The 26,839-nt window shown below is 38.3% G+C and overlaps 3 protein-coding genes across 8 annotated transcripts in view; all 3 read right to left on the bottom strand.

The window, feature by feature from the left end:
• Positions 1-1,632: 1,632 nt before the first annotated feature.
• LOC110851208 (cleavage and polyadenylation specificity factor subunit 6) lies at positions 1,633-3,082 on the bottom strand. The gene is made up of 4 exons (XM_022098894.2): positions 2,847-3,082; positions 2,366-2,738; positions 2,062-2,275; positions 1,633-1,978 (listed from the first exon to the last, which is right to left on the bottom strand). The coding sequence occupies exons 2-4, from the start codon at positions 2,640-2,642 to the stop codon at positions 1,780-1,782; spliced, it is 690 nt and encodes a 229-aa protein (XP_021954586.1). The 5' UTR covers positions 2,643-2,738; positions 2,847-3,082; the 3' UTR covers positions 1,633-1,779.
• Positions 3,083-3,185: 103 nt separating this feature from the next.
• On the bottom strand, positions 3,186-6,009 carry LOC110850849 (putative neutral sphingomyelinase). 2 transcript variants are annotated; one of them, XM_022098437.2, is made up of 9 exons: positions 5,838-6,009; positions 5,657-5,768; positions 5,398-5,571; positions 5,228-5,321; positions 5,071-5,160; positions 4,775-4,993; positions 4,468-4,705; positions 4,155-4,403; positions 3,186-4,088 (listed from the first exon to the last, which is right to left on the bottom strand). In XM_022098437.2, the coding sequence occupies exons 2-9, from the start codon at positions 5,710-5,712 to the stop codon at positions 3,931-3,933; spliced, it is 1,278 nt and encodes a 425-aa protein (XP_021954129.1). In that variant the 5' UTR covers positions 5,713-5,768; positions 5,838-6,009; the 3' UTR covers positions 3,186-3,930. The 2 variants fall into 2 exon arrangements, with proteins under 2 accessions (XP_021954129.1, XP_035709007.1); XM_035853114.1 differs by having other exon boundaries at positions 5,886-6,001.
• Positions 6,010-6,510: 501 nt separating this feature from the next.
• The window catches only part of LOC110850911, a 49,419-nt gene continuing 29,090 nt past the window's right edge, over positions 6,511-26,839 (bottom strand). For 4 of the 5 annotated variants that reach the window (XM_035853112.1, XM_035853113.1, XM_035853109.1 and 1 more), the window contains 6 exons: positions 24,207-24,308; positions 23,629-23,794; positions 10,819-10,970; positions 10,062-10,206; positions 9,731-9,799; positions 6,511-9,499 (listed from right to left, as the gene is read on the bottom strand). In XM_035853112.1, the coding sequence (XP_035709005.1) occupies positions 9,351-9,499; positions 9,731-9,799; positions 10,062-10,206; positions 10,819-10,970; positions 23,629-23,794; positions 24,207-24,308 (783 nt within the window). In that variant the 3' untranslated portion in view covers positions 6,511-9,350. The remainder of the gene's footprint in view (positions 9,500-9,730; positions 9,800-10,061; positions 10,207-10,818; positions 10,971-23,628; positions 23,795-24,206; positions 24,309-26,839) is intronic. The other variant, XM_035853110.1, reaches the window with a different exon arrangement.

Genomic DNA, 26,839 nt, shown 5'->3' on the forward strand with positions numbered 1-26,839 from the left:
GCAAAAATCCTTGTAAATAATGTTTCGTGATTCCGAAATAAACTTACTTCTTTGCAACAAAGACAGCTAGGTTTTTATGGTTGATCGAGTTAAAATGAGTGTGATTGAAGGGAAATGTGACAAATGATGCAAAAAAGTTAAGAATTTTTTAGATCTATTTTTTAAGTTCATCATTCACAATGAGATTTATTTATTACTTATTGGATTACGATTAAAATGGAAGGGTAGGATTGGAAAGTTAAAATTTTAGAAATTGAGACTCATTAAGAAATTTGGGAACATAATTTAGGAAGTAACTGTGTTTTAGATAAACCACCTGTTGTAACTTGGCTTTGTAACCACTATATAAAATACTTTGACCTTCAATCTAATACCCTCTATATCCTTGGCAGACACATAATACAAATGTGTAACAATGACTGTAAACCTATAGTTTTCGAACCCCACGAGAAGTTAAATAACTCTGATGTTACAATTTGAATCGAATTTTGACTATGGCGATACATTGATTAGACATGTAAGCAGGTAGGAAAAAAGGTCTTAAAAATACGACAACTGTTATTAAACTCCTTTTTCAAATTTAAAATTTCATGCAAACTGCACTTGTAAATTCGGATTTCACCAAATAATGCCATTCAATCTCATAAAATCAGTATGTTCATACACACATCGCAACATCACACTCTCTACACGGGTGACAGGATGATTTTGTGTGCAGTTTTTAATTATGAATAATAATTATGCACCAGGCCTGCATATGTGGTTTGATTTACAACCTTGCGATTTAAATTTTTATGATGAAACAACACCTGCATTTTTTCCTTATCCGTTGCCAACCTGCTACCATCACTTCCTTGCCAGTATTTGAGAGACTTTAAAACAATGCATCATTAAACTAAGAGAGTTTTGCATGGTTTGGTTATGCTTTGGTTTCTACATACAACACGGACGCACACACTTCATAAAAATGTGATCACTATCAAATCAGCAAGATGACTGGCATGCATAATTTTCAATTGTTAATTAATCCATATTAGCCAAGAATAAGAAGAAAGATCGAGTTAATGCTCTCTCAAGTTCATTACTACATGGAGTTAAATTGAGGAACGAACGAATCATACATTTGTACGTGGAGTAATTTGAGGGGCTTGAATTATACTTACTTTGGGATTATTGTAGCGAGTCCTCGGTATTTAAATGGATATAATTTGTATCAAATGCAACGAACGCAACTTTTGCCAACAGTTTACATTTATTATTTGTTTAATTTGATATGCTTCGCGATCACGATTAAAATTATTAAGTACGAGTGCTGCATCGTGGCTTGTTGTAAATACTTTACTCGTAGAATTTAAATCTACATTTTCAATTTTTTGATCATAATCTCGATGCAAATTTCAAATTGAAATTGCAAAGCGAATCAGATGCAAAAATTATTAGTCGAGGTGATTGAATTTAGCTATATGTATTTATGCGAATGTGATGTCCGATGATTTTATAGGGTGCATACAAATTAATAATTAATTTATAATCCTTCCTGGCCTTCTTAATCGCAACTTTTACTATGATTAGTTTTGCAGTTCTTCTCGCTTTCGTTAAGAATAAAAAGAACAGAAGTGAAGTCAATAAGTCTCAAAAATGTTGATATCAGGTTTTATATATTTTTTCGCTAATTGTTAGGGCTGCGATTAAAGCACGAATTTTACAGTTTGTGTGAAAAGTTTATAGCACAATAATTTAGCTCAGAATGAGTTTGGTTGTTCACGTACGAAATTAAATTTACGAGTCATTTAGAATATTGGGGTGGTTTAGCAAAGTTCTGCCAGCAGGGACCGTAATGGTATGTGGGGCTGTAATTGGTTGAGGCAGGTTCCCGTAGAAAAGCAAAACCGGACGCCCAAAATCTCCGCTTCCAGGAGGAGGTGGTGGTGGCTCCGGAATGAACGGCCTGGGCTCTTCCATCATTTGTGCCATTGGTCTGAAGAAATTTTAACAATGTCAAATAGTATCATTTCATATTACAATTATATTACAATGTTAATGTCGCAATTGAAAACTTACGGCGTGGCTGATGCGACGGGCGGCGCAGGTACAAAGAGTCGCGGACCAGGTAGGTCGGATGGTGGATTGATGTAATAACCACCTGCCGAATTGGAAGGAGTTCCATTCATGGGAAAGGCGACTCTTTCGTTTAATCTGCTCCGTTGCCCAGACGGTCGAGTATTTGCATCTACAGAGAACATCGGAGGGTCATTCCACGCTCGGTCGTGGTTACCTACATAAAACAATATATATATATATATATATATATATATATATGCAGGTTAACGATGATGATGTTAATGTAATCTTATTTAGCTTGTACCTGGACCGATTGGTCTGAGTCGGTTTTCCTCAATAGGCCTATGCGATGGGGACGAGGGGCGAGGGGGACGAGGGGCATTCAGTGGTGGGGGCCCTCCCAACCGAAGTAGAAAGCTTGTATTGTTGTTCGGTCTAATTGTAGTGGGATCAATGAAACTTGGCACCATAACCCTTGGCGCTACGCTCACCCCCGCGTTTTCAGACTCGTTAAGGCGAGCGCCCCCCGCAGCACCGAGGGCGGACTCCGACGAATGAGCTTGACTATGATTCTCCGACATTCCCGTGACCAATAGGAGAGACTATTTAAAAATTTTACTATGTTACAGCGTTGTCCTACTTCCGCCAAATGAGCGATACGTCACCGAGTCTCTGCCCTATATATCAAATAACAACAAATCTATCAATTAACCACGTCTTTAACCCCTCATAAATCCTTGACTTGATTTAAATTAATTCGAAAATCAAAAGTTCATTCCCCTCACCTCTCCTGACTGACGAACTGTGAAAGCAAACCACGATGGATAAACCAAAAATTTACACTCAACGATGATATCGTAGGTCAAGGTAAGACACGTAGCTGAAAATTTGAAGGGGGAAGACACGTAACTGGAAATTTTGAGGGGGGAGACCAAATCGGGGGACGGAAAATAATTCAAAGGAGAGCACAAAAAAAAGTGACCCGTTCGCTAGAAGAGCTGATGATCGTGTGAAGGTTTCCTCTCTCAGCCGGTTGGAAGTGATGGTGGTGGTTGTTTGGGGCAACTGAGACTTTTTCTGCCAGGTCAGCACTCCAGCTCATGAGCATTGAAAGTGAACTCTTATGATTTTTCAACGATAACTTTATTTATCATAATTTATTTTTGACATCGAGTTTGATACGCAAACTAATTCACAACGCATACATGAGCCAATGAATTTTCATTAAATCTTAATAGTACTATAATATAAGATAAATACCATATTAATAACAAAATTGCAATTACAACTGTCAGTCCACTTGTACAACATATATAGATGATGGTATAGTATAATACATCTAATTCTATGAGTGATATACATAATAATATATATGAGCCAACTTATAGTTCTATTAGTATTTATACACAAGCACCAAATAGTTATTGTGGTTATTCTTGAGTTTCGTAGGGACAGCTTCATTATGAATTATGGTAACAATAAATATGTATATAGAATAGGAATTAACTAATTATGCACCAACAATAGGACGAAATATAGCATTTGTTGTCGGAGAAGAAAGTGATAAACTAGTCAGTTAAAAAATTCTCAGAAAAAGAATGCTTTACAGACCAAAAGTCATCACAATTGTATTGGCCGTTCATTAGCTAATATTACCCGAAACAATTTCTTAATGATAATTTAACTATAACTAATTAGGTACATTATATTCTAACCTACTAATTACTGAAACTGGAAAGTCATGACAAGACAGACAAACTCGCTGCACAAAAGGGAATGCATCTTTTATATAATTTCAGCTACCACTGATTGAGAAGGAAGACGATCTAAGATAATTAATCGTGAATTATACGCGTTAATATTATATTGTTATGGCGCACAGTCAATGGGTGACACTGTAACAGCACGATCCCCACATGCTCCCAATTCGTCAAAGTCATCAAACTCTGCGGATCTTCCTATTTCAAGTTTCATTGCCAACATTCCGGCCAAAATGCCATTCACTTCCATTCTATTCCAAACAGAACCTGAAACATAATTTAATTAACATTCACAAATGGGTATCACAATTCGTAAAGATATGATGGACTTACCCATGATGACGCCAAAGACTAGTACAAGAAGTGTTAGGATGCGGAGGATTGGCAAAAGTACCCACCAATTTCCTGTTGTGTCGAAGGATCCCAAAGCCAATAAGCAACAAAGGCAGACAAGGGATATAACAAAGTACATTTTCTTGCTGAATTGCAAGTGCTCCATTGCAGCAGAGCAGATATTAATGGATTCAAGTATCACTTCTTTCTTAGCATCATTTTGACCTTCAGGGACGTCTATCTTGTCAACTGCAAATACAATTTTGAAATTTACATAGTAAGCAGAGGAGAAACTTTAATTATTAGACAATACCTGATGTCGATTTCGTAATTCTTAGTTTTGCAACCACTGCCTCGTGATCGGAATAACTGAACGATTCATTCGGAACACGATTTGGCCAGGGAACTTCGGAAGATATGGTCTTTACACTGACTCCATATTTGCTTTTAAAACAAATGTAGTCAATCCTCTTCCCAAAGGGATTTGTTTTCAATTGTGCAGAAGATGAATAGCTGTTACTCGGTATTTCGTTCGTGTTTAGTGATTCCGCCTGAATAGAAAATATTTTATAAAATTTGAGGAAATACATGTTGCTTTCCAAGTAAAAAAAAAAACTCACCAGAGAAGGTTTCTCCACATCACAAATGGAATCCTTGAGCTCTGCTGTATGAATTATAACTTTATAAGCCAGATCCCCAGGTTCCGTATTCAAGTCACCACCCACAATCACGGCGTCTGCATGCTTCGAGGTCATCTTAATGAATTGAGCCGTGTCAAAGGCTTGAATCACACGATGAGCAAGGTATTCGTCATTAACTCGGTCATATTCAGCATGAAGCTATATTTATAATTGATTTAAAATGCATAATTAAGTGGGACATTTGTCAATTTTAAATTTTCAAATAAAAAACTTACATGAGCTGTGTACAAATTAATCGTGAGACCGTTGTGTACAACTTCTACCATTCCAATTCCTTTACCCCCGAACCAATCTCCGTGTTGAACCTAAACAATATAAAGGAGGTTATCAAGATTCGAGTCACACATAAACCATAATTAATATATTATATACCTTATGAATATATCCATTAACTGCCCACTGGTGGAAGAATGCACTTTTAATTTCAGATTTGGAAAAGATGCATATTCCAGCTCCAATGACTCCACTATTACATAGTCGTACATAGTCACATTATTACAAATTTTATTACAATTCACCGTTTAACTGTATTTAATTCTTACCTATAAAAATAATACGAGTACGGTAGTACATCACTTGTCCTCTTCTTGATCCTCTCGTAATCTTCCGTAGTCCATATTTCCTGAAGAAATACGAAATCATACTTTCCAGTCGCCAACTCATCGCCGATAGCATTCATTCGTTGCACTCGATCCTTTGAAATGAACCGAATACCCCTGAAAGTAGCAAATAAAGACATATTGCAGATTCAAAATTCCTATCGTCATCTTAAAATGAGCTCAAAATATCAAACTCACGAACCAGCAATTCAGTGTGACTACACAAATTTCCGTCTCCATTTTCATCTTTCTTGTCATCAACTATTAGCTTAATACATTCAGTTCCACGGCAGTAGACACTTTCACCAAAAACACTGAAAATAAACCAAAAATAAAATTATGGGCGAAACAAAATCAATATAATTTGTTCTCGTTCGAGTCACCTGTTAAACTGTTGGAAACGATACTGAATGTTAAGAGGTTACACTCACAATTACGAGTTACACATTGCATATTCTATCTTATCTTTTGTCCCGATAAGATAAGACAACTTGTCAAAACAATGTTGAGTGAGCAGGGCACCCTTCACGGTGCACAGAATATAAGTTGCAAAACAATGAGATTGGCGCTAGGATGGGGAAAAAGGAACACGGAGCTCTCGTTCTCATGACTTTCTCTTTTACATGACTTATCAGGATTGTCTGTCAAGATAGTCATGACATACACATTTCCCATCTTGGATTACTCAACATGTGATCAAACTTGTCCTACATAATTTTCCGCAAAATATCAGGAAACGCTATTTTTATGCAAGTATTTACGGGCGTAGAGGACCTGTAATTGTGTATTACTTAATTCCGTTTTATGTTATAAATGCATATTTATGAATGCCTCCTGGAGGTGAAGGTCACTTTTGAGGTGCTGCACGTCGAAATATTCGTCATAAAAGTACTTTCAAATTGAATGGGCAAACAAGGATGCATTTTACACGAAGACATTCACTTTATTTTAATCATTTCTTTTTACAACAATTTGCATTTGAGACAGTACATGCAACGAGAATAATAATGATTTACTTTATTTAATTATGCAACTACCAATTTTGCCACGCTTGTCCAAATCAGCTAAAAACATTTGATAATTCATTACGTACAGAAATATTTTTCGTGACGACTTCTTCTACGAATTAGTGTGTGTGTTTGGTGGATATGTTTTCTTTCTATGTCCACTTTTTGTGTCGGCAAGATTATTAATATTACAATATATTTTATTACATAGAACACAACATTTATTTATTCATTAACAATTAACTCTAAATCATTTGTTGGTTGTATAATCATCCATTTATTACAATTATTTATACTTACTATATTATACACATTACTTGTACGTATGACTTATGACAGTTTTTATATAGATGTTACAACAGTAGAATAGCTTTTCTTATCTGGAATTCTATAAATTTTCAAAAATCAAAAATTATTCTGATGTCATTTCGCCGTCTTTTTACAAACTAATAGATACATACATATGTAAATAGTATACATATTTTTATGAATAGAGAGATAATTTTTCCATATAGATTTCTTTTTTCAATGCGGCATTAAATTAAAATGCGTTTACATAATTTAGTTAGCACAGTCAATACATAATTCAGATAAGAAAATAGTGGAATTCGCATTGTATATAAGTAGTTTAATAACTGGAGAGAGAGAGAGAGAATAATCATGGTGAGATGAACAAAATGCATAGTTTTCCCATGTGCTTTTCTTTTCTGCATATAAATCTATGCAATTAAATATACTTTTTTATGTGCAATTACAACATTTATTTAATAGTAAATATGGACAACGACAAGACTTTTACTAAAAGATCTACATACTTCTACATATAATCCATTAAATTTTATCATGCATACTCTTCCGTCTTCTTGTAATCACTCTACTCAGGTAACAATTTGGCATTTTCAGTTTACTTTATTACAACATTAGTCAGGAAATGATTAGTTAAATCATAAAAATGCTAACTATTTGACAAATATCTGTTCTACAAATTAATAATTCTGCAGATTTTGGAAATTACAGACTCTTTTGATAATATTACGCTACAATTAGTAGAGATACATATAGTAACAATGTTGCACATTTGGGAAACCAACACATATGTGCGTATTAAGGTAATATTATTAGCACCCATAATTGCGTCAATATTGGAGAGTATTCTGGTTCAATCACTTTTTACATTCTTTTTTTTGGCAATTAGCGCAAGATGGTTCTATAGATAGGCCACCAATTTTCTTGTGTTTGTGCCATTATTCAGCTTCGGGATTTAATCATTGGCACAACAGAACCGAACAATAATTATCAATATGATCCAACTCTTTTGGTTGGGAAATGCCTTCGTGATGTGCATCATGAAAAAGCGGATTTGAAATTCAATTGAATAAATGTCGACGAATCTCCTCAGTCACCTTATTCTTAGATGCGTATGACTGGTGTCATATTGATTTCTGGCTTTTTGTTATATCCGGAATTATTTATTAAATCGAGATCAAAAGTTGTGAATTTGAGAAACTTGTGTCAAATTCAGCGATGAAGTTTTGCTGAGCTTCGCACTTATTTGCATCAATATATATGTATGAGACTGGTTTGTATGGAATCAGCGAAGCGTGTGAAATCAAAGGACAGTTGTTGGCCCCAACAACGCCGACTTTGGATGATGATGATGCAGATACATCAAAACGACAGAAAGGCGAAGTCTCCTTTTTTCTACCCGACTGAACTCTCTTGCTCCTTGACCACGTAAATCACATTCTCAATGAAATTCTCCCCCCCCCTGTTTCTTACATATTTTATTCTATTCTCCAATTTCTGCAGCTTCAATTCGGCTGACGCTGACTGACTGAAGGTGAAAATTAGAGCAGAAGATGACGAACAAAGCATGTCAAGAGAATTACTCTTCAATCTTCATCAATAACTTTCACGTGGGTTGTTTTTTATATGTGTAATGATAATGCAGTGTCATGGTGTGCCTGACTTTCGGAATGTAACATTTCTGCTATTTCTGTTAGAATGGGTGCATTAATTTGTGTATCACAACTTGCTGAAGCACTATTGGTTTTCGTCCCTTTTCGTTCATCCATCAGTGATCACATCATGGGGGCCTACTCAATATACATTTTATGTATAGCTATTTAGACTGGTAACAGTGTACGTATAGCCGATTTCTGAAGAGTTCTAACAACTTTTCGCTACTTTCATTGAATTTCTTGTGGTTTGTTATATTTGTCAGTTAATAAGGAAATAGAATATGTGTCATCGTACTTAAGTACAGCCTACTTAAATACATACTTTGTTGTTTATATAGATATCTGATTAATTGACAACAGCATAGTGGCAATACTTATATATCAATTATCATCATTTGGTCTAAGGCATGTGCGTAACCAAATTAAAAATGGAGACATGGAAAAACATTATTTGCCATTGGTTCAACCGAACGATAGTGTTCAAAACGGAAAATGTTGCTTTAAAAAAGTGATCAATTTTGGTTCAGAGAGAGAGGAATTGAAATTGTGAAAATGGCAAATAACGTCGTAACAAAGATGAGGCTTCTTCATGAAAGCGTATACAATTCCGTGTGATAAGCCTCCCTTCGTCGTGAGTAGCAGAGACAGTAATATATTTTACGCACATACTTAAAGTGGTTTTGGTTGGGACTATTCTTTCATAATTAAGTGATCTGATCTGATGAAGGAGAAGGTGGTCAGCTCTTGTTTCTTTGTTAAACAGTACAGTTTTGTAGTGCAGTAATGTAGCATAGCAAATCATATAGCTTTGGACGTTGGTTTTGTTTAGCTGTGGGCATATGTATGTATGTAGATAGATCGTAGCTTTTTGTAATTGATGGCTTACTAGAACTTGCTACTTTTTCTATTAAGCGAGGTGGACTTGGCGTTAAAAAGCGTGCGCGATCCTGTAGATTCCAGTATATCCACACAGCCGAGCTCTTAATGCTGGAAGCAATTGGGCAGCAGAGTTGACATTCTCGAGAAAGTTGGAACACTCGCAAAGAAGAAGGTACAACTTGTCCCCTCGGAGGGCTGCTACATTTAAGAAAACGTTATATTAGAGTAATCTTAAGAAAAGGTACATTCGTGGTTTCGCTAGATTAAGGTGTGAACGATCAAGTGAGTGGAATTTAATAAATTTTCAGTGAAAACCCATTTACACAAACATTTAAACAAAGTTCTGCCGACTATGATTGAGTATTTTTTCATAATACTTTTGTTCGATACACCTTTAGTGTCATTTTTAGAGCTAATTTATAAACTCACCAGATTTATGGAGAGTTATTCGTCTCAGTCCCACGCTTTTTGGCAAGTGGCGATACAGAGTTCGAGCTCCTGTTAAGAGAATACTTAAATTAACCAGTTGGCCAGCAATGCAAAGAAATAAATGTGGTAAAGTTGGCTACAGGGGAAAATAATGCCACAATTAGGAGGCCGCTGCTGTAGATAGATTTCATTAGAATGGGTCGTGGTGGTCGTCGTGGTGGGGGATTAGTTTGTGTGAAAGAAGAGGAGTCGTCCTCTTCTTACAGACAACTTCGTGTAGGTTTTATGCTTAATCTGCAACCAGCCAGCCAACTTCATCTCAATTTCATACCTGTCCAGTAGAGCCAATTTCGTTCCAACTTCTCACGGTCATCTCCGTCAAAGACTCGAAAAATGGAGACAATATATCCAGTCGCGTTCGCCTTGGTCTTCTTTCCACCATTGTGCTCAGTGGGAGGTCGGGCGATGGTGGCAACCTAATCCACATGTTAACTCTTTAATTTTTAATGTCAGACAAGAAGAGAAAGTGAGGAGATACAAGGCGAGGAAGGTCATAACAGTTCTCGCAGCAGTTTTATGGCTACTCCCTGCCAATAAGAACAAAGGATGAGAGGGTTTCCGGCATTGCATTACATTCCCTCATCTCAAAAGCAGACTGAGTGCCTCCTCTTCCCCAAACTTGGCAAATCGTAGGATGGCAATGGGTCGTCTCTTTCTCTCCTGAAACGCTGATTGCTCCCATTTTCTACGTGTCAATCATTGCCAACACTACTTCATAAAAGGGTAAGGAGTATAGGGAGGTAGACCCTTAAAATCTGGCGACGTGTGGGTTGATAAAAACTGAACCCATTTAACCATTCAGCTCATTTTGCCATTTTTGAGTCGACAAGAGAAAGGTCTCAGACAAAAGGAGAAAGTGGAAAGAGTAGTTTGAGTTGACCAAAATGAAATAAATCCTGAGAGTATATTTCCTTCTTTCTTTTTATGTGAAGTACCACCAGAAGGAGTAAAAAAAGTGGTAGTGAAAGCACGAGGAGGAGGAAATGGTGATGGTGAAAAAAGGTAAGAAAACTTAATGTGTAACTCACCTCACGGCACAGATGGAAAAAATTATCCCCGCAGTGTCCGATGGTGGGGGGATCAAAAACATCTAAGGCATTCTTCCTTGCCGTTTCTAGAAAATCGGTGGCATCCGTCCGCAGTTTGGGCACCACGTACAAAGCCATTAAAGGGAAGTCAGCTGCGAATGAGAATATAAAACATAAAGTTTCTCTCAACAATTCTCCTGGTCCCTCATTTATCAGAGGTCATAAATCCGAAAAATTGATGTCATGTTCGTCTCACCCATTTGCTACAATTTGGGATCATCTCGTAAACTAGAAGTGAGAGCGAGACGACCAACAGACGGGAATATATTCCGTTGTAATGTTCTACTCTGGTATGGTTTGTGTATTTAAACAGGGGCAAGCTCGCCATAAGAAATGCGTACGAAATGTGCCACCGTTTAAATACAGAGACCACAGTCTACATAGCTCTCTAATCTCAAAGTACATGTGCTGATATATGAACAACTTTCTCCTCTGCTTTTATTGCGTTTTCTTAATTAGTGGAAATATGAGAAGAGAATTCGTGATTAGGATATCTCGATCTTTATTGTGCTCCCTTCTCCTTTCTCCTTGGGGTACTTTACCCATCGTGAAAAAGATTTATTTGGGTCATCAACTCGGTCTCTTATTATTTGAACGCGGAAGTTGTAACATCTCCATTAGCACGGCATTATGTGCACTATATGCAAATAAAATAATTTTCCTTCCCTCACCCAACTCCTCCAGTGAAGGAGGTGGGCTCGCCATTTGTGGTGGCTGGTGGTGATAACTTATTCGTACATATCGTGTGGTTGCAAGGTCACAGATTGCAATTTTGTCACGAAACCCATTCTCATTCTCTCTCCGATTCGCGTTGGTATTCCAGACCGGAATGAGAATAATTGTGCCCATTGCTCATTGACAGTTCCTTTCTCTGAATGAGATCAACCATAAATTGAGACACTTCTCTCTCGCGTTATGGATAATTTGCGGTGAGGCAAAGTCAACCATTTTGAATATCAATGAGCTAACCACCTTGGGCAACGTGGAAAGAAATTCGAAAATTTGTCAAGTTCTGTCTGGTGTCATAATCAGTAGTCTGTGACATATTGTGCGGGGGCAAGTACGGAATTTAAGAATTGTAAGACGTCAAAGTGATATTACGACAAGTTCCACTAAATAAGTTTTCAATCTATATCGAATTTATTAAGTGTTGAATATATGTAAATGGATTAGATTTTCATGTTAAATTCGACATGACTTTTGTTGCGATTGGGTAGTTAAAATTGGGTAATTGAACGTACAAACAATCAATCCTCTCCAATACACCATGCATTGCTACGCACTTAGCCAATACAAACAAACTCTGTTGGGGTTTGTTTGTGTACATAATACGGCTTAAGTTACGAAACACAAGTGCAAACTTTCCCCTATTGACTCAGTCTACATATACATGGACCCTGAAATTAATTATGAAACTGTAACCCACCAGCAGCACTGTTTTATAAACGATGACGCTGTGCGATAACCACACATGATAACGCCGGCAAAATAAATTTATTCATATCCATCTGTTCAACATTTGATTTGATCAAGGCAAAAATAAATATCTGTATACATAGCTTTCATCTGGCGTTTTCCTAACGCCAGATGTATCGGAACCCGAAGCCGTCGTATCATAACCATAATTTGTGTGGTTCCTTTGTACCAGTGAGAATCAAAAGATGCATGCAACGCGATTTAGTTTCTTCCTCCTTCTTTTCTCCCATTGTCTGGTGTGAAACTACTTGCGGATTATTATGCCAAGGTATCAGCCAGCTTACCCAACACGAGACAAACACATACCTGACACACAGCACATTTCCTCCGAACATTAGGTAATCACATCAACACTCACAAAACAACGATGCCACAACCCGTATTCAAGTGGATGAAGAATGGCACAACAGTTCACAACCCCCGTGTCGTCCTGCTTGTTCTTCTCTCTATACATCCCATCACTCAACCACTAACAAATCATAATTGTATTAATAAATGCATGAAGAAACGTCTGGATGGACAGATTCACTGATGATAAAGTGAAAGCAGGGCAAAATCCATTAGCGTCTCACATCAGTCGACTCTTGGCAAGAATGAGAGAAATCACTCTCAATCTCCACAACCAACAGGGAAGCATTGTGCAGTTTTGAGTTGAGATTTTTTGACAAATGATAACCTCCGACCACAACAATACGTAAGAACAGGATGATAACAATAGGGGAGGAGGAGACGACTGAGGAAATGTATACGATCAGTATTGTTATTTCTTCGTAAAGAGCGAAGACATAATCATAATCGAGGAAAAGTAATTTATGTACGAACAACATCCCGCTACTGATCTTGTTTTTCTATCAATTACTTTTCGAATCTTCTTGCTCTTTTGGTAGAAAAAATAACAAAGCAAAGAAATTCCTTGTCTGAATCTGTTTTCTTTTTGTTTAAGAAAAGAGGAAAGCAAGGATTTCAGGCTTTACTTTAGAAAAAATATTTGAAGTAGCAGCGATTTTAGGCAAAAAGGGAAAATCGATTGGTAATAACAAGTGGAGCCTGCATTGTGTGGAGCAAACAAATAAAGTAAAATGTTGTAGGGAGGAAGAAAATATGTCTCAAGCGAATACACCAGTCACTCTTAACACATAAATAAAAGATGGGATTCCGACCAAAGCTATAATAATGTTTTCTTCGCCCATGTATGTACTTTTCAGCCAAGGTGGGTTTTGGATGTGGTGGATGTGTTGATGACGTGAAGAAGAGATGACTTTTTATCACTTTAGAATCTCCTCGATATCCTCTGCGTAACTTTTGACCCTTAATGTTTGAAATAAAGTACATGGAACTAACAAGTTGTTTGTGTCAGGTGACTTGTTTTCTCCCGAACCTTAAGGTAACTTATTTTACGAACAATTTTTATGATACCGATGGGGACGATTTGGCCCGTATGTGGTGGTGGTGGGACCCACGGATATTTACAGGTTGAAAGAAATGCCTCTCAAACTTGAAGGGACGGATAAGGAAGGAGGTTGCTTGGTGGAAGATCTAGTAGATTACGAGTTGGATAGTGATTGATCAAGCAATTATTTTCTCATTTGTGTACAATGATTTCAGCGTGATGGAAAATGCTATTTGACGTATCACCTTAGGTAATGTTTAAGTTGTGCTTCGACACAATTTGTGCTAAGCAAACTACAAACGAAAGAAAAATGAAGTTTGTTTGTTGCAATAATAATGAAAGCGATTTTAGTCTCCTCGTTTATTATCGATATTATTTGATGTGGTGCTCTGATTGTAATTAAATTATCAATATGCGTAAGTACATATATTCCCTCTCTGAAACGGTTCTGGTTTCAGGAGATACGGTTTACTCATTCAGTGTGCACTTAGCGGCAACAATCGTTACGATAATGATGGTAAAAACTAGAAAGCCAAACTGATGCATGGATAAATTACACTTGAAGCAGGCATATACATGCATACATAACTAATAAATATAGCTTTCAGAATGTCGAGTTGTGTTTGTAAAATCTATTTCTCTTTATAAATTCGCTCGTGTTTGAACCATTCTCCACTTTCACAGGTTCCCATTTTCAGAAGCCCCATCAATACCAATACCGAGTACTGCTTGCTACCAACCAAACAAGTTTCACGGTTCTCTTATCAGCAGAAGTAGTGCATGTAGCGCGGGTACAAGTTTCTGTGATTCCGCGATCTCGGCGAACCTTCACATTTCATGGAACAGCAAACAAGGGAAAGTCATTTATCTACATATTGGATCTGCAGTGATACGGCTTTGTATGTACAAACTTGGACTCCTCCCACGTGCTCACTTTGTTCTCTGAATTGCAACCAAAACAGTTCCTCGAGAAGAAAGACGCGATGAAATGGAAATGAATTGATGGAGAGCAAAATAAATCTCTTAGGTCATGCATACACACTTATTTGTGGGAGTGAGGAGTCACTGAGGAAAGGAGCAATTTCCTCTCCAATTCTTCACCCTCTTCATTTTCATCCCAACCAATGAATAGTAATACGCAGCCAGAATGTACACACATACATTTTCTCTGTGTTATGTATGGTGAAAGTGGTCGTGGTGGTGAAAGTTGGGCGGAAAGGGACGATCCTGTTGCACGCCACGTGTAGATGAAAAACTTTGTTGGCTGGTGGACGAGTGCCAAAAAAGTGAGAAAGACCTTAACCTACTTGAAGGGAAAACCACCAACGCCATAACGTGGCAGTTTAATGGGGAGGGAAATCAAGAAGTGAGTTAAATTGCGTCACTCAGACGAAGAATCACCACATTTCGTCCTAAAACCTTAAGCCATGCATCTTCCTTATCGTCCCTTCTGTACTATTCAGTCCGAAGATGATGATGACGACGACAACGACGACAACGACAATGACGACAGGCCACAACAACGTATGAGGACGTACATGCACAATTTAGGTCACCTTACTACAAGCTGGTCTTTGTCGCATGTTATTGAGCAAGACAGCGTTTATAATATACTTAAATAACTGTATGCTGTACTTTGCACATGTACATACATTCATACATACATACAACATACTTATATTGAGCATGCATACTATATACAGCTATTACAAATCTTTATTGTGATATTTTGTGTACAAAGTTCAACACTTCACTTTTTTAAAGAGAAAATTTATTAACTTTGGAGCATGGAATGGAAATGACCATCGATAATTACGAATGGAATTGTGTCCAAGTGGAAAGAATGCTTCTGACAATGTGATTGAGTGATATAACAAAAATTCTGTAGTTCCTCCTAGTCCATTTGGACTAGTTTTATGGTTTTATAGGTCGATACTTGTGTCTGCCCAGTCAATAAGAGTGGAGTTAACGATGTGTTAAACACGATAAAGATTAGCACGCTGTTTAACCAACTATCAGTTTGACTCCAAAAACCAAAAGGTTATAAATCAAAAGACGGTTAAACACATTTTTACTGCTTTTTAGACCCTCTGCTCTAACCGTCTAGCACCTCGTAGCAATACTATTAATCTCACCTACTTACATGTATTTACTACCTGTATATTTATATTTGCAACCGAATCACCATCAAATACATAGGTCATCAAGGCAATACAGTTCCCACACCTGTTCAACAGCCCAGCTCTTCTCTGGTTGATATCATCCTGTAAACCCGCCTGGTTCTACTCTGGCTGTACCGCTGGTACATGATCAATACCAATGATAGGGTTACAGTACACGACCAAATGCGTAATAAAACCTTCCCAACCGTAAACAACTTTCTCACTGGAAAGCATGCACATATAGGTTCATTCTGACAGGGGGAAAATTGGACTGATTTTGCTGGCTGGTTGATTGGCTGGGGTTTTGGTGGTAGGAAGTGGAAGGAGACAAATGTGAACTCAAAAGACCATTAATCTATCATCGAGATCTCCTCGGAGGATTAAATATATCATCCATATCTCGATTTCTCCCACGGTCAATTTTCCTCCCAAAGTTAGTTGTGAGAACTTGGTAAATAAGTTTTGACTCTGTTCTGTTGGTTTTGTGGAGGAGCATTTCTTTCCAATTTGCTAAAATGGCAAACACAACCGGAGAAGGTTGGAGGACGAGCAGAGTGTGTGTAATTTAATGAGGAAATAATGAAAGAAATGATTATGATGAAACAACAAACACAAATTTATCAATATCAATCTCTGACTCCGGTGAACCCTAAATCGAGGATGTAATAACGAACACCGGGCTACTTCACCTATTGATTATTTTTGTCCGTCTTGAGATCCATTCCGTTATAAAAAGTACATGTTTGTGATTCCTTCCCCAGCCTTCTCCTGATAAATAAAGTCCAAGATGTCAGTTTTCTTCCGACAATTGTTATTTATTGACTTTCAGCGTGGAAAAGCAATAAATACAGGGATCCAAGTTCAACTTGCTCATTTTTCTTGATATAAAAACTCATCATTTCATCAAGTCGAGAAAATCATTACCACTGGAAAAACATGTATCAAGACATGTTGGCTTATCTATCTATGAAAGATTCAATAATCTGGGTCCTTTGAAAGGCGAATAAATAAAGTTTTTTGAAACATGATTAATTACATCAGGCGACATTTGATGTTTAATTTAACTTCCCCCATAAAAAAAATATGACTCTTCTAATATTGGAGAGGCAGAGAAGAAATCTGGCAAATAAACCGAGGTGGGAGTGCCAACATAAAATAAAATTGTTCTCTCCATGCATAATAAATGGTAAATCTCATCTCTCACACGAGTTGTTCTTGAGAGAGACAGAGACCACATTGAACGCCCAGTCTCACTCCTCGTCGAAAAATGACAACTCAAGGAAAAGTTACGTCGTGAGGAAATACGGTTGCATAACATAATAAAAACAGTCACAGACAAGAAAACACCATCAGGCTTGTTTTTAAAACCGCCATATCGAACAACCTTATCAATCAGATTTTGACCTACGATGACTTTATACTTGTCAAATAAACTCGCCGTTTTTTGTGTGCACTTGAATAAATCCATCCATTCCGTCACTTCATGACGAAACCTGCATCGAAGAAACTGCTGTTGGCGGCAGTGAAGAACGATGTTACACTTATCGTCAAGATTTGAGTAATGTCATATCATGTGCAAGTGAAGTGTCAAACCAAGTCACTATCCTTCTTATGACATCATCATATCTCAAGCTCACACATCAGTCAGGGTTACTTTACATCGTTACCATGCTCCACGAATCGGAGCCAGAGCCGAGAAATGCTAAACATGTGAAAACTGCCAGGATCTCGATTTCTTTTACTGCTTTACTCTTGACTTGAGATAGGGAGGAATCAGTGAAGAAAAAATGGAATTTAAGAGCTGGATAGATAATGTTCACAAAGCATTTAGGAACAGTTTACCCTGGGTGAAACTGATGTTTGTGGAATGTGGCCTGCACAATCATGTTCATTTGTAAAATGCGAACAAGTATGTGAACCAATGCATAATGCAATGATTGATGGGTATGCAGGAAGGAATAAGTAGGATGCAAATAAGTGACATGACATGACACCACACAAATTTTCCTCGGAATGACTGATTGCTTTTCGTGACAGGCCAAAAATTTTGCAGCCCAGCAAGAAATTCTCGTTTCACACGGTGCGGAAAATCTTGCAGCAAGGAAAGTTTGTGTATCGTTAGTGGATGTGATCTATGTAGGAGGAATAGTTTGCGGTGGCGGACCAAAAAAATTTCGTTGGAGGCCTACGCAGGTAGTTCTAAGGAAACTTTTAACGTGGGAAAGGTATAATAAATCGACGTTAAAAAATTCTACGCAGGGCGGCTTGTACATACGTGTTTACTAGGACTGATGTTACATAGCAAAGAGAAAGCCTGCATTCAAGTTATTTGCAAAGTTTGTATTGTGTAACTAATTCACTCCTAAATATTAATGATTCGACTAATGTATATGGATTTGAGAATAAGTCTGTCAAATTCTCGACAAATATTGCACGCCTTAAATTAATCGCACCCCAAAACATGGGGTTGTTACTTACTTATGCAAAAACTGTGATTTGCATAAATTGCGAGTCTCACATTAGCTCAAAGACATTTGTTCATTTTTTTGTAACCTTGATTTTAACACAATCTTTGGTGCCATCCATTACACGATATAACATCAAATGTACCATAATTTAAATGAAAAAGCCCAATTACTGGCCCATTTTGTCCTCCACCGCTTCCACTGTTGTATCTCATCCGCTCATCTAATCTGTCCATCTCTACCACCTCGCTTTTGTTTTAAACTTTCTTCGTTGTATTGGTTTTCTTTTCATCCTTCTATCTCCGCACTTCCTGGAAAGTCATCTCTTTCCTTTATCCATAAATTAGTCCGTCACTTCCTCCAAGACTTGATCTCCATCTTGAATCTCCGCCTTCCCTGTCCAACAAAGTTTTCTTCCCCGATGGAGAAAGCAACCAAAAGGTAATGCAAGTTGTTTGACTGAGCAAAACAGGGTTGCCCAGAATAATTCGTCAGCACGGAAATACATACACAACACGGACGACCGAGGAACAACAAGTTCAAAGATGTTTAAAAAAATAATTTGTGCACAAATCTCTATCCGCTCTCGTGTAACAGATTCTACTTTAATTATTCCTCCCTCTTCATTAGCCTACATTTTTGGTCGAATCTTTCCAGTAAAAATGCTTGGATTTGAACTTGGTCGCAACATATGTGCATACACAATCCAGCTCAGTAATAATTTAGTGACTAGCAAGAAAGTTCGGAATTCTACCTTAAAAAGATCCTCTTTCCAAGTAAGTAAGAAGAGTGGAAAAGTGATCACCTTCATTATTAGCAAAGGACTAGCTGGAAATTAGGACTCGTGTAATATGGCTAAGGTTTCAATGAAATCTGATGCCAATTTCCAATAAATTTTCCCAGAATTGAAAATGGATACGGTCTCACACAACAAGCCGTCCATGAGTTTGGAGAAAATAAAAGCTACATTCTAACCAATTCACTGGTCGTATGTACCTTTTTTGCTGACGAGGCATTTCCTAAAGGATGATGTCGTGTCAATTTCCACAGAAGGACTGGGCCTTGAATGACACCATCACTTTTCATGCTCCTGCTCTCCTTCTCACCCTCTCTGATTTCTAACTAAACTCAATTTCAAGCAATTTCACAGCAAGAAAGAGAACAAGTGCAACGATTGAAGTGAAAGCATTTCTTATTCCTTCCCTTCATCTATTTTAAATAGTCACTGATAAAAATCACCTGATTCACTCAATCGCTTTTCGTACACAAGGAGAGTGTCAACTCATGGGAATCACATGATTAATGTTCAGAATATTGACTTTTCCTACTGCATCCAGGATTTGAGCATTAGTTATGTAAGTACTCACACACTCGCCCATTGAGGTCGAGACCATTGCAGCATCTTCATATTAAATACAGACATTTCTTTTGAACAACAACAACAACAGCGACCTTATTTATTTCGATCTTTGAGAAAGATGTCGTATTTCACTTCTCCAACACACAGACATGGCAAAAAAACTATAAATAAGGTGTCATCACTACCACTACTATTTACTACTTCTTCCCACACAAGAAGATGTGACACTGATAAGCAAAGACAGCAAGGCTACGCAATCTCCCTTGCAATGGCTCGGTTTTCCTTTGCGTGTCCAATTTTATGACATTGCAGAATAAGTTTAAACGACAACCTCTTCACTATATCTGACACAGATACACGGAGAAAAGATAGCGAAAATATAGAAATTGGAAAGAGTTTCAATGGAATTTCAGACGTTGAAGCCTAACCTCATCTCCGAAATGGAATAGATGAAGCTACGGGTTGCCACTTTGAAACACAATATCTTTCGCCATTTATGCTGCTTCTCTGACCTCGTCTGACCTGACCTTCACCTCAAGAAAATGACACATCATCACCCTCCCTGCAGGGATATTTCAGTTGAATTAAACCTGATTTTCGATGAATAAATAAATTTCCTCGAGACGAAATTCGTTGACACGATAATCTCATTCCTACATTAAAATTTCAGGGGAAACCAACACCAATTTTCCATTCTGAGCGAGACAGAAGAAAGGGTGTGAAATGAGACAGAAGAAATAACGGGTGGTGGTGAAAAGTGAGAACTCGAGAACATTTCACTTTGCAACAAACCAGAGAAGAATAAGAAGCACCAGCAGCGTTTCCGGATTTACGCATATATTCACCAGTCACTACATACAATAGCCGTGTCATATGCCATGGCACGTCGTTCGCCAAAAATGTGAAGTTACTCACAATGACTTGAGACTGTAAATAGCAGGCAAAAAATATCCTTGGTTTTTTACAGTTCATGCGTTTTGAGATTCTATCCAGAAGTCAACTTTTTACCTCATTACGTACCTAACGACACATATTCTATAAAACCAGAGGAGGATAGTTTTGTGACAAAAGTTAAGAAGGAAAAACTGGACTAAGAAATGCTTGAATAATGAATAAAATGTAGCGAATTTACATGGTTGGATGCATACATTGTGTCGCAGACATCATCTCAGCGGATTATGAATCATTGGGTGGATATTCCATTTATTCAAGAACCATGTCTTATTTGTTATGCCCAAAAAGTAAGAATGTATGTTTCTCATTTGAATCCATGGAAGGCTGGTCTTGGCCACAAAATAAAAACCAAATCCGCAAATCCGGAGTTCCATCCGAGGTGATGCGGAGGGAAGTGGCATGGTTGGTGGAAAACTACACAATGAAATAAACTTCCTTTCCTTCATCCTTACATTTCTTGGAGCTTATTCCAGGATATGATTTCGCCACCAGTATCGCCCTACCACGACCACGACCATTATCACCAGGCAGAGCTATCCAGTGAAGGATACCCGTTTTCCTCCCGGAGAACGGCAGAATTTGCTTATGGTTGATACACAAATTCGCATCTATTCTCATACTTTCGTCACTGGTGGAAAGTGGTGTATGCCGTTGTTGTTGAGTGCCAGCAGGAATCAAAGCCCCACTGGGATGAAAATTGTTGTTTTGTATCTCAGCGAGTTCGTTTTCAGGGTATCGGATACTTTGAAATGAAAATGAATGAAATAATAGGGATTGGGCTGACGTTGACACGCCACAACATGACGACCTTGGTCACCCATCTAACTTACCCATTTGACAACCGTGTCCTTAGGATTAACTGATTAAATAAGTGAAAACGTACATAAACCGTTCTTATAATTGGGTATCAATCAGAACCATCGTTTCATAAATTTCTTCAATGTCTCGCAGCAATTTCTGATACATTTATTAACTAAAAAACTGTCATAGAGCATTTGGGTCAAGTAAAATATGGCATAGTCGAAATACGTGAGAGAAAGCCAATATCTGAGTATAAATCATTCCCACGTTCAACACTGCTGGCATTTTTGTCGTCTCTGACGGGTGCCAAGCTTATCTCTGCCAGATATAATTCTTGATATGAGTCGCTCATTATACAAGTCACGAAACAAGGATTCCACCCGTAATATTTTCTCCCGATCATTGGGAAATATCCAATCCGAGAAAATATGGATTTGCTTGGTGCCAATTTGTAAGGAAAAAATTAATAGACATTTCCTTCCCTACAAGTCCAACTTCTCGAAATTTCTAGTAGAATTCTCTCTCATGATTTTGAATAGCAGTTATGACAGCGTTAATTAATCTGTAGAGATTTTGAAGAAAAAAACCCGTTGTAAGACACGCACGCACAATGAATACTTGAAGCAAGAAAAAGTCGACCATTTCCAAATTCTATTGTGAGAAATGAGGTTTCCCATTTGGTTAATTCTTCTCGAGCCCGGAGTCAGTAAGGACAAATGTTCAACTAAATTAAAGTGGACCAAGATATCACCAACTTGGGAAGGGAAAAACGTTCAGGGATTCCAGGAGCAGGATTCGCCTGAGGACAAGACGACTCGGAGAGTGGTACAAAAGTATAGAGACGATTAAGGAGATGAGCTGCAGGACGGTATAGTCAAGTACTTTAAGCATGAAAGGCCGCTGCTGCACAATTGACGACGACGACGACTACGACGACTTTCTTGATTCCCTTTGTCCCCTCTGTGCTCTCCTACATACGCGTCTCAGTTGACCTCTATCGTCCCGTTATCCATGGCTCATCGGCATAAATGACGAGCCCATTCATTCAACAGCGTTCGTAATGTTACTCCCCCGTGTCATGGTCATTTAATTCTAGTGGCGAAATGTCATGAAAATGTGGGTTTGAATAAGAGAATACGGCAATCTTTTCATTCTGGCCTCGTCGCCCAACTCAAATTTATCTGATTTTCTATATCTTTGTCTCACAGAGGAATGCGGAGAGTCGAGGAACATCGTCCTCGTATCACACGTCATACGTACCTCTTCGCTTACATCCTCCGGCACTTGAAATGAACTTCATAGACTTTTCATTTCCCAAAACAAGTAGCTAAAAAATACTGCTTGACGACATGGGCCTGAATGAGGTGAAGTACATCGTTGTAGACATCAGCACGAACGAACCTTGGCTGTATGCAAGATCTTTTTAAATAATGACAAACGGCATTTGTCTCCTATTTAGTATGGCAAGAGGAGAAAAATTACTGAGAATCCAATCAGATCCAGCCAACTCTCGAGAGCTGATAGCTATGCACAGATAGGCGAATTGTGTGTCCCATGATTTTTTTAAAGCCTAGTTGCATTCCCGAAGCCGATTCATCTTGTTAGATAAGTAAGCAGCCGAACAACCAAGAGCGTCATCCTTCATGCTAAAAGATCACCTTGTAAGTCCTTCGTTTCGTTTAACTTGGCTCAAGCAAAATATAATCTACGTAGAATGGACCACACTCCCGGTTAAATTGCCATCGAAAAGGAGCCAATTTGTGCGACCATGAAATAAATAAAATGAGCTGCACATCCATAATGATTATTCAGTCTGAATGAGAAACATGATCAGTCGCGGATGTGAATTGTCATAAAAAGGAAAGATGGGATTGGAGTGCGTATTGAGAAAATGTGAACTGTAACGAGTTTTAGTTCTGCTCGCGATAACTTGTGCTTAGGAGCCCATGTACTCCTCGTGGCATGGATATTACATGTGCGGCTTATCTATATGACCGTCGCTCCACTTCTACTTGTACGTTCCATCCACAGCCCAAAGAGTGGGATTGTGAATGTGTGTTTGTTTCGAAACAACATGCATGTAGGTAATGGGATGAAACACATTAAATTAAAATATATATGGATGCAGAGAGAGAGACTCACAACTGTTTTCCATCGAGGCCAATAAAAGTCCGTGAGAGGCTTGTCTCTCCAACTTGGCTCGTTCGATGAGTTCCATGGCGAGGGTGCGTTGGACCCGCTCGGGGTGGTTGGTGGGGGAGTCGAGGGGCTGGCTCAGCGGAATCAGTGGGGTCATTAAATGGACGACCTAATTGGAATGAAATAGCATGAAATCACGACTCCTTTTTGTCCTCAGCCTGCCGGTAGTAACTTAATATTCGCATACTCATCCGCTCGGGTTTCTCTGTCAATTCGCTTTTATTTTAAACTTTATGATTTCTTTGATGTAGTATTGATTTTCTTGTCAAAATGCGAAATTTAATGTCCCCTGATGTGGAATTTGTATGGATTCCGTTCCATTTCGAAATGAAAAAGCTCTTATTATTATTGGTTATTTGCATTGTCCTATTCCTACTATTTAAAATAGTCTATTTTATGTGCTGCTGTTCCATCAATTCGTTTTCTCAAAAAATAATTATAAAAATCAAATAATTTACCAGGAATTTCATGAAGTAATTGGTTTACAACGACTTAAATTACATATGACTTAAATTACATACCACAGCCAACTGGGGATCCGCCACCTCGAGTACGTTCAGCGGCGTCCCAGCCCCTGAAGAAGAACTGGAATTGTTGTTGGACCTCGATTGCAGTTCTGGAAGCTGAAAGTTACACAATCATGGCCATAAACATGGATGTATTTCATAAATGCGGACAACATTTTGCAAATTAACGACTTTTTACTCTGCATTCTCTCGTTGAAAAGTTTTTTAATCATTATTAACAGAGATGTCTGGGGATGTCTCTCGACAAAATGATGGCGAACATCTTAACGACTCGCTGGCTTGGGTAAGAGTTCTGTTTACACGTCTCATATCAAATTTGAATAGCAGCTGGAAAACTGACAAGGACATCCAAGTAATACCCTCTTCTTGGAAAGACAAATTGGGGATGCCAAAGCAATTCTTGCCCTCTAACGAACCCAAGTGAATGGAAGAAAGTAAAGTAAGTTCCACAACAACAAGGACAACGGGTCTAACCAACCATCAACGTCCTCTCCTCTGAGCTCACTGATGTAAGTACACATTTGCAAAAAATGTTTTCTCTTTCACTTTGTAAAGAGAATGAGCGAGAGAGGGAAACCCTTCTACCAACGGCAAATTGGACATTTGCGGAATGAAATTGGATGAATAACTCTTGATGTCCAAAACAGATTTTGCTTTATTTCTCCATTTACCAATTGGTTGTGTAGGAGGATGAAAGAGACTTGTCCAAACAGTGGTGTTTCCTAAAATAGTGAGAACAACGTGTGTGCTATTGTTCCTTAAAAAATCAGCACACTTTAAGTAACAAATTTATTGTTTTTATCATTCTTCATGTGCAAACAAGATTACTCGGATTGTTTTTGTTGCTTTGGTTCAGCAAATAAAAGTCAAAAGCGACGCCACTTTTTATGATCTTAGAGAAAATTGCATTTTATTCCCACCTCCTTGTTTGCCATCTCTGTCAAAAGACCGGCGAGATTGCATAGGTTGATGCAAGACGGGCCTTTCTCTCTCTTGATAATAACAATAAATGTAAAAAAAAGAATTACAAAGCCTTGGAGAAATAAAATAGCAGTTACTTCAATGTCAAAGCAGTGGTGTGACATTAGATTGTCACACCTACACAAAGTCGCGGACAAGAAACTAAAAAAAATCAAGGATTCGAAAAATTTATGTTTCATTTCAACTACTTGAAAATTTCGACTCGTTCCTAAACTTTGCAGGAGAATAATGTTCATGTGAATTTCTCTTTTCATTGTTGAATTCGTGGATCGAATTACAAAGTTTTCTTTGATCCGTACCTCTGCCCGTCCTCGAATTACTCTATTGTGTGTATAGGTATCTGGTCTCTCGTCTCCAGGCATAAAACCGGACGAAGGGTGGCTCACGGCATAAAATATTGTTTTACGGTTGAATTTTAGCTGCCTCGCAATTTATACGCAATTCCTGATGACGTGAATATATTACGGGGAAAGACCGAGAAGCCCATAAACACGGTAGGGAGACGACGGTGAAGGCGAAGATAGACGGCGTACGTATGTGCCTGCCTGGTGTGGTGAAAGCAGATAGCGTCGTCGTCACCATGCTTGTGATCTATAGACCGATACAACATAAAAACTTGAGCGAGAATCTTAGCACACCGCTTGTCGTCGTCACCCAAGCATTGCCGTACATGTGTTATCGGAGATTGATTATGAGAAATTCTTCACTTTCAAAATGACTGAAAGCAATTCATTTTCACGTTTTTTCCTCATTCCATCCCAAATACCTTGGAGAAACGTGTCCAAACCTGGTGGTGGTGCGGGAAGAATGGATTGTCTCACTTTTTGAGACTCTCTCTTGTTCTCTCGAACGTACATCAGTGTTTTACCTTGTCGGATGACGATCCGAGACAAAGGGACCAGGCGAAGGAGAATAACAGGAGAATAATAGAGCCAGAAAGATGGCTAGGACGAGGAATGAGCTGGGTGTGTAACGTAAATCTTTAATGGTTTCAGATTTAAGAAGAATTAAGCCCGATCTTAAAGTGGCCTCACATTTCTTCGCCCACATAATCCGATTGAAAGCAATACTCACTCCGCTCCGTTGCTCACCAAGCTACGCTCTTCCATCTTGTATTTCTAGGCCATGTCAAGAACTACGAGGAAAAGTACGAGGCGAGTGAGATGTCAGAAAATGGAGTCGGCTTCTCCTCTCGTCTTACTCTTTCATCCTTCTTGATAACCCAGCAAATAGTCCAACTGTTGGATGATGATGCGATGACGATTCTTGTGCTTATTCTTCCCCGTTAAGAGGGGAAAATCCGGATCAGAGATCAAAAAAATTGCAAGTGTATGGAAAATCAAAGGCTTAAATGGTCATATAAACTGCGTGGGTACGCTATCAAAATATGTATCATCTCATATTCATTGCGTACCCACATCATACCAAATACCGTAGAAGCCTATACCCTAAAATTACTATGAGTGCTATTTAATTAGTCTAAAACAGCGAGTGGAACCCGGCATTCATGATGTTGAATAATATGACGAAGGGAAAAGGAAATGGGATTCTTCACAGATCGACCTTCGGCGTCACATCGATAAAACAATGACACATCACCACCAGCTCGACTCCTCTTGGCCCTTTTTACGCTTTCATGGCGAACA

This window comes from Folsomia candida, unplaced genomic scaffold (assembly GCF_002217175.1).
Source record: "Folsomia candida strain VU population unplaced genomic scaffold, ASM221717v1 Fcan01_Sc006, whole genome shotgun sequence".
In the NCBI taxonomy this organism is placed as follows: Eukaryota; Metazoa; Arthropoda; class Collembola; order Entomobryomorpha; family Isotomidae; genus Folsomia; species Folsomia candida.